General features: G+C 47.7%; 1 protein-coding gene across 1 annotated transcript; it reads left to right on the forward strand.

The window, feature by feature from the left end:
- On the forward strand, positions 1–8,317 carry MISFA (mitochondrial sheath formation associated). The gene is made up of 5 exons (XM_066251097.1): positions 1–319; positions 3,802–3,883; positions 4,315–4,403; positions 6,900–6,937; positions 7,749–8,317. Exons 2-4 carry the CDS (start codon positions 3,815–3,817, stop codon positions 6,919–6,921), a joined length of 180 nt encoding a protein of 59 aa, XP_066107194.1. The 5' UTR covers positions 1–319; positions 3,802–3,814; the 3' UTR covers positions 6,922–6,937; positions 7,749–8,317.
- Positions 8,318–8,418: the final 101 nt, after the last annotated feature.

Consider the following 8,418-nt stretch of genomic DNA (forward strand, 5'->3'; position numbering starts at 1 on the left):
GCCCCTTCCCGAACTCGAAAGTCTACCTGCCTTCAACGCCCCAGACTCCGCTACCTCTCCGCCGGAAGTGGGGTCGTCGCCCCAGTGAGAATCCTGAGCGCCATCGGAGACGCGTTGGCGCCAAGGGAGCTACGCTCCAGCTTGCTGAAAAGGAATTTAGGGACATCTGTGAAGAGAGGAATAGAAAGGGCCAGAGGAGAAGCAGTAAGGGAAGTAGAAGCAGCTCTCTCTGTTCTAGAAGAGAGTTTCTAGAAGGATGTGTTAAATCTAGCGGAGTATCGAAGAAGATCATATTGTAGTTGGATATAGGAAGAAAGAGGTAACGAAACTTAAAATTTTCAGGGAGATGAAAAGGAGCCAGCATGAATGTTGGTGGAGAAGTGGGAGACAGGGATAGCCTTGTGAGGATAATGCAGCATCAGGGGAAGGGTTGTCTTTTTTTGGCGGGGGGCGGGGGGTGGTGGTGGTGCATAACCTTTGGTGATAGAGGAAAAAGCCAGGTGAGAGAAAGACTGAAAACAAGAGAGAAGGTAGATTGATGGATAAGGTCATCTGGAGAAGGAAGGCAAGGATATGCTTTGTTTTGTCTCCTTGACTTATGAGTTACCTGCTTTGTGTTCCTGCCTTGAGCATTTGGGCCTAAAAACTCTCAGGAACTGGATGTTTTGACTGTCAAGAGGTGGGACTGGCAGTAGGGTGATTGTGTTATTAGGAAGACCCAAAGGCAGGAATGCTGTGGCTCAATTAGGAGAAGATGGTGAAAGACTGGAAAGAGCATTTATTTATTCAACAGACTTTTTTTTTTTTTTTCTTTTTGTATTTTTCTGAAACTAGAAACGGGGATAGTCAGACAGACTCCCGCATGCGCCCCACCGGGATCCACCCGGCACGCCCACCAGGGGGCGACGCTCTGCCCACCAGGGGGCGAGGCTCTGCCCCTCCGGGGCGTCGCTCTGTCGCGACCAGAGCCACTCTAACGGCTGGGGCAGAGGCCAAGGAGCCATCCCCAGCTCCCGGGCCATCCTTGCTCCAATGGAGCCTCGGCTGCGGGAGGGGAGGAAAGAGACAGAGAGGAAGGAGAGGGGGAGGGGTGGAGAAGCAGATGGGCGCTTCTCCTGTGTGCCCTGGCCGGGAATCGAACCCGGGACTCCCGCACGCCAGGCCGACGCTCTACCGCTGAGCCAACCGGCCAGGGCCTATTTATTCAACATACTTTTGTTGAGCATTGACAATTTGCTAGATATTTTTCTAGGTCTGATACAAAATTGAGCAAAATAAGCAAAAATATTAACTGTGATAATGCTGTCATTCTTTTATTAGTAGGAGGAGAGCAAAACAAATATAGTAAGTAAATTAGACTGCATGCTTGAAAGAAAGTGATTAAGGGTTACGGGAATAAATCTTTAAAAGGCAGGTTAAGGAGGCCCTGGCCGGTTGGCTCAGCGGTGGAGCGTCGGCCTGGCGTGCGGGGGACCCGGGTTCGATTCCCAGCCAGGGCACATAGGAGAAGCGCCCATTTGCTTCTCCACCCCCCCACCCCCCCCTTCCTCTCTGTCTCTCTCTTCCCCTCCCGCAGCCAAGCCTCCATTGGAGCAAAGATGGCCCGGGCACTGGGGATGGCTCCTTGGCCTCTGCCCCAGGCGCTAGAGTGGCTCTGGTCGCGGCAGAGCGACGCCCCAGAGGGGCAGAGCATCGCCCCCTGGTGGGCAGAGCGTCGCCCCTGGTGGGCGTGCTGGGTGGATCCCCGTCGGGCGCATGCGGGAGTCTGTCTGACTGTCTCTCCCCGTTTCCAGATTCAGAAAGAAAAAAAAAAAAAGAAAAGGCAGGTTAAGGAGATCAGGGTATGTCCCCTTGAAAAATGAAACAGTAAGCATTTCATATGAAGGGTATTCAAAGCAAAGTCCCAAGACAGACATGAGCTTGGGGAGGCTCCAAACAGCGAGGCCAGTATGGCTGGAGTAGAATGAAGTAAGAGGTGAGGAGCAGAAGTAGGCCAAATCAGAGAAATAAGAAGGAGCCACAGATGGTTTAAGGCAGTGATTCTTCCAGTGCGGACCCCAGGCTTAGAGCCTCAGCATCACCTGGAACTTGTTAAAAATACAGATGTTAAGACCCCCTCCTCAGACATACAAAATCAGAAACTCTGGAGATGGGGTCAAGCAATCTGTTTCAAGAAGCTGGGTGATTCTAATGCATGATAAGGTCTGAGAACCATTGTGGGCATTTTGTAGACCAGGGGTCCCCAAACTACGGCCCAGCAGGCCGCATGCGGCCCCCTGAAGCCATTTATCCGGCCCCCACCGCACTTTCAGAAGAGGCACCTCTTTCATTGGTGGTCAGTGAGAGGAGCATAGTTCCCATTGAAATACTGGTCAGTTTGTTGATTTAAATTTTTTTTTTTTTTTTTTGTATTTTTCTGAAGCTGGAAATAGGGAGAGACAGTCAGACAGACTCCCGCATGCGCCCGACCGGGATCCACCCGGCACGCCCACCAGGGGCTACGCTCTGCCCACCAGGGGGCGATGCTCTGCCCCTCTGGGGCGTCGCTATGCCGTGACCAGAGCCACTCTAGAGCCTGGGGCAGAGGCCAAGGAGCCATCCCCAGCGCCCGGGCTATCTTTGCTCCAACGGAGCCTTGGCTGCAGGAGGGGAAGAGAGAGACAGAGAGGAAGGAGGGGGCGGGGTGGAGAAGCAAATGGGCGCTTCTCCTATGTGCCCTGGCTGGGAATCGAACCTGGGTCCTCCGCACACCAGGCTGACGCTCTACCGCTGAGCCAACCGGCCAGGGCATGTTGATTTAAATTTACTTGTTCTTTATTTTAAATATTGTATTTGTTCCTGTTTTGTTTTTTTACTTTAAAATAAGATATGTGCAGTATGCATAGGGATTTGTTCATAGTTTTTTTTTAATAGTCTGGCCCTCCAACAGTCTGAGGGACAGTGAACTGGCCCCCTGTGTAAAAAGTTTGGGGACCCCTGTTGTAGACAGTTGTGACTGGCTTATCAGTGCTCTTCACCCAGAGACCAGTAGGCACACACCGACAAACAAGTTGGGTTGATTACTCTTTGCATTGAGGGAGCAGACTCTGTAGAGGACTACTGAGACAGATCTGCAAGAGTGGTGAAGAGAACCTGTTCTATAGGTTGTAGGTTTTGGGTGACTTGGGGGAGGGTTTAAGGAAGCAAAGCTTCACTTTGGATTGGGTGCTGTCAGAAAGGACAATTCTTTGATTGGGTATCTTAAATATCTGTAAGATAGGCAAACTAGACCTGTGATTGGTAAAGAAGCAGCGAGCACTTGTATTAGCAGAGAGAACAGGATGTTCGGTATTTTTGGCTTGTACAGTGACTTTGCTTTTGTCTGCTTAAACAAAATTATGACGTGGCCTTGTTTCGTCTCATTTTGCCATGGTTTGAATGACCCATCTGATGTTGGTTTTCTTTGAGATTGTTATATCCACAGGAGAATCACAGCTTAGCTAACAACACTGAGACCTAGCTGGGTCAGACCAGTTCCAATGTTAGGGGCTTTTTTCTTTGTTAAGCTTTTACTCTGAAAGAGGAAGCAACTAGATGGTTTTGAACGGAGGAATGAGTTGATCTGACCTGTTGTGAGTATGAGTCATGTGACCAATGATGTCACAATGCCCTACTAGAGTCCAACCTCACTAGGGAGTTGCGATCCTTTGGAAACAAGGACTGAAACTGACATGCAAGACCTCTATGAACTGAGGGTTTCATGAGCATACTCCTTTACTAAGATCTTGGTGAGGAATCTTTCACTGTGCAATTGTGTCGTAGGAATTGTTTTATCATGATCGTGCTTGGCTGGATGCTTTTTGTTGGCCTTGCATGTTACATGGGCACGTTTCCAGAGTTCACGGTAAGTAATGACCTGGCCTATAAATCCCTGGTAGTCAGTCCTGGCTCTGGCTGACCCTCCCAGCTGGGGTTTCTGAACAAATTGGAAAGATAGTTGAGGTCTCACCACTAATTAGAGGTCAGGATGCAACGGAAACAAAGTCAGTTTCCCAGGCTCCTTCCCATTCTACTGGGGAATCTTTAAGTTTCCCCTTCCCTTAGGTTTATAATGTCACTTATTGCAAAGCATTATGGAATTTATAAGGGGTCTGCTGGAGATGGTGCCCGACTTCTGGATTTCAGACCAAGTTGATCAGTGGTTGCTGTTCAGGAGAGGGAAGGTGGGCCTTGAGGGGGGTTTGTTCAGCATCCTATACAGTCCCATACAGAGACAGTTACCTACTGGACCAATGAGTAGAGCCACATCTGCCTTTAAATTTCTTTCTTACTCAGCCTCCAACTCGACGGTGGAAAGAGAGGTGGCCTGTTCAAGAGAGCAAGACACGACAGAGCAGCCAGGCTTTGGATGAAGATCTACAACTGTGAGTGGTGAACGGGTCTGTTGGGCTGACTTCCTCCATCTCCAGAGAACTTGATAGCACCCTGAAATTTCAGTGGAGAGTTTCTATTTCTCTGGAAAATATAATAAACTGTAGAAGGGGAAATGATTGGAGGCAGATGGCAGGAAAAGAGAATTTGAGGAGCATTGCTGGGAACAGCAGACCAAGGTTCAAAAATTTGTTAATAACAACACTGGTTTGTTTTGAAAAGAAAAGTATTCTTGCCTGACCAGGTGGTGGCACAGTGGATGGAGGGTCGGACTGCGATGTAGAGGATCCAGGTTCAAGACCCCAAGGTCGCCAGCTTGAGCGCGGGCTCATCTGGTTTGAGCAAAGCTCACCAGCTTGGACCCAAGGTCGCTGGCTTGAGCAAGGGGTTACTCAGTCTGCTGAAGGCCCACTCGGTCTGCTGTCAAGGCACATATAAGAAAGCAATCAATGAACAACTAAGGTATCACAACGAAAAACTGATAATTGATGCTTCTCATCTCTCTCTGTTCCTGTCTGTCCCTCTCTCTGACTCTCTCCATCTCTGTAAAAAAGAAAAGAAAGGTATTCTTTTTTTTTTTTTTTTTTTTCATTTTTCTGAAGCTGGAAACAGGGAGAGACAGTCAGACAGACTCCCGCGTGCGCCCGACCGGGATCCACCCGGCACGCCCACCAGGGGGCGATGCTCTGCCCATCCTGGGCGTCGCCATGTTGCAACCAGAGCCACTCTACTGCCTGAGGCAGAGGTCACAGAGCCATCCCCAGCGCCCGGGCCATCTTTGCTCCAATGGAGCCTTGGCTGCGGGAGGGGAAGAGAGAGACAGAGAGGAAGGCGCGGCGGAGGGGTGGAGAAGCAAATGGGCACTTCTCCTGTGTGCCCTGGCCGGGAATCGAACCCAAAGAAAGGTATTCTTTTCAGCAACTGTTCTCATCTAATAACTTATTTCCTCCTCACAAACTCTGTAATAAATTGGACCAGCATTTTTAATGCCCCCTTTTGGCAGATCCTGAAACTGAAAATATGAATTTAGGTTCTAGTTCTAACTTTGCAACTAACTTACTGGCTATGTGATTTGGGAAAGTTTCATCTCTCTGAAGTTCAGTTTCTGCATTTGTGTAATGGAGCTATCTCAGTATCTTATTATTTTTATGAGGATTACATTTGGGAATTCATGTAAAGCATTTAATGCAAAGCTTGACAATTAGCATTTGGTAAACGCTAACTTAACAACTAAGCAAAATCATGAACCAGTCAACAAAGATTTACTTGTTGCAATGACCTCACCTGTTTACCTGAGGCTACACAGACCAACTTGTTTGTGAAGCTGGGATGTAAGCATAGATCTCTGCGCTTAATGCCTCACATTTATTCCACTAGGCCAGCCTGCCTAGAGCAAACATTAATAACAATGTCCTTTTTGAAAGCCATCTCCTGGGTTTCTCATATCCCACCCCATCTCTCATTCAGCCATGTTTTTTCAGAGATGTTCCCATCGTTAATGAAACTTAATGAGTCTTAGTAGTGTACTGACTGCAGGAGCAGGTTTTCTGGGAAGCTACTCTGGAAGGCAGGGGTAGCAAGTGCCAGCCCCAGATACACTAAGAGCAGGACATGATGGTGGTTCTTTTTTTCCTCCATCCGCCCCAGAATTCCTGGGGGTGTACTGGCACAACATAATCAGCCCTGTGTGGGGGTGGGAAGTGGAGGGAGGGCCTGGCACTTGGTTAGCTGAGCCACTGCCACCGTGTTCCTGACCAAACCACTGAAACTGTCCCACGCCTCAGTTTATCCAGCTATAAAATGAGCATATTCCATCTTTCTTTTCTTTTGTTCGGAGGGGAGTTGTGAGGAGGCTTACCTTGCGTGAAGGTTTTACTGTGTTATTTCACAAAATGTAAGATTTTTCTTCTTTCAATAGTCTAACAGTTGTATTTAAAATAATTGCTCATAGCATACCTAGCTACTTACTCCTTCCAGTTAATCCAGGGTATTTTTTATTTTGTGTTTCACATAGGATTTTTTTTTTTTTTGCATTTGATTGCATAAAGCCAATAGTAAAAATTTTGTAGGTGATGAGTTATTAAAAATCTGATGACAGCTAGATCCTAACCACATAGAGTCACCAGAAAATAGGGCCCTTCTCCTAAGGATTCTTTAGCCTCAACACCCTTGGCATCCTGGCCAACCGTCCCACAGTTACTCACTCTGACTGGTCCCCAAGGTCCCAAGAGCTGATGTCACAATTGGTATCTGAGCTCTGCCCCCCAAAATGGCCATGGCAGTGCATTTCAATTCAGACCACAAATCTCCTCAGCCAGGAGCTGTTATGCTGGGCCATTCACCATCACGCCTTGAATGAAGACAGCCCAGTTCCCAGGACTCAGGGAATAGAACACCCCCTTCAGAACCATCCATTTGCCCCTGCACATACCACCAGCTAAGCCAAAAGCCCACAATGATTGTTGTCTTATGGATGCTTCTCATTGCAGGAACGATGTGGAAGGGATATAAGTATCCCCCAGGAGGGGTAAGTGTGTCTTCAACTTTCTTCTCTCTCCCTACTTTGAAATCTATTCCCCAATAAATTAACTAAGCACCTCTAGTAACTAGAAACAAATAACCTTTTCTTTATTAAAAAGTTATGCAGCTTACCCACTTATTATAATTATTGACTTTCTACTTACAGTTGGGAGAGTTCCCTCTGTCTTTCATGTGATCTTTTATACATGTTTTCCTAAGAGTTTCTGTTCTTTTTCAGTTTCTTTCAAGTAAACTGGAGGTGTAGAGATAGAGATTTCTCAGGCCCAGGGTCCAAACTCTCTGACATGGATGATGTAGTCTTGTTTCATGGGACATTTTGTACATACAGTCTTTAATACCATTTTTTAGATCAGCTCTCTGCCATGGATGACGTAGTCTTGTTTCATGGGACATTTTGTACATAGTCTTTAATACCATTTTTTAGATCAGCTCTCTGCCATGGATGATGTAGTCTTGTTTCATGGGACATTTTGTACATACAGTCTTTAATACCATTTCTTAGATCAGCACACCAACAACCCACACTTAGCTCTGCCTCAAGTCAGCTCTGGTCTGAAATGGTACCGGGGGCATATGTCCCTGTGCTCTCTCCTCCTGTTGGACCTTGGGTATGTGTCCTTTCTCTGCTTCTTGTCAGCTCCCATAGTGAGCCCCTCTGGCAATTGAGATTGGTGGCCTTAGGTGACAGAATTGGACACAGCCACCCCTGCCTGCCCTTGGCCAGGAGGGCAGTTACCTCAGCCCACACCCAGAAGACACTAAGCATGACTCACCTGACATACTTTTTTCCCCTTCAGACCCCACTGGAAATAAGCAGCGATGACCCTGGTGAACCAATGCAGCTCTGAAGCTCACCTGACCAGCTGTACAGTTCCTGTTGTTGTTTTCGCATAAAGTAATTGCACATTATTTTTGTCCCACTTTATGTAAAAAGTTCCCGCACTTTTTAAGAGGAAGACTTGGTACTGTGTTAGCTCGAAACAGGAAGACAGAGGGTGGGGAGGAAGTCAGAGTGGGTGGTAGTGAATGGGTCCCCTCTGTTTCATAGTCCCTTAAGACTAAAATACTCATTTCAGTTTGTCCTCTATTCAGTATCCTTGAGGCTAGAAATTCTCAAGAGCTCTTTAGACCCAGTCCCCAAGTAATGTCTTTTTCCTGGGTTCAGGGTTGAAAACTTAATGTTAAAGGGCTAGAGCTTGAGACTTGTTTGGAGGTTCTAGCAGCGGAGCGCAGCTACTCGTATACCCTTGACCGAAGAACAGTCCTCTCCTCTAGTGGGGAAGGTCGTCCTCTTTGACCAAGAGCGCAGCTTTGGGAGGGGCGCACATGGAGTGGTGAGGGAGGAAGGGGACACCCGCCTAGCCAGCCAGATCAGCCGAATCAACCCTGGCGATCAATGGGGTGACAGATGTCGCAGCCAGATCGCCCTCACATCCTAAAGGGCTAGAGATTGCAGCAACTTTAAGT

The sequence above is a fragment of the Saccopteryx bilineata genome, chromosome 1, assembly GCF_036850765.1.
Source record: "Saccopteryx bilineata isolate mSacBil1 chromosome 1, mSacBil1_pri_phased_curated, whole genome shotgun sequence".
NCBI classification, from domain to species: domain Eukaryota; kingdom Metazoa; phylum Chordata; class Mammalia; order Chiroptera; family Emballonuridae; genus Saccopteryx; species Saccopteryx bilineata.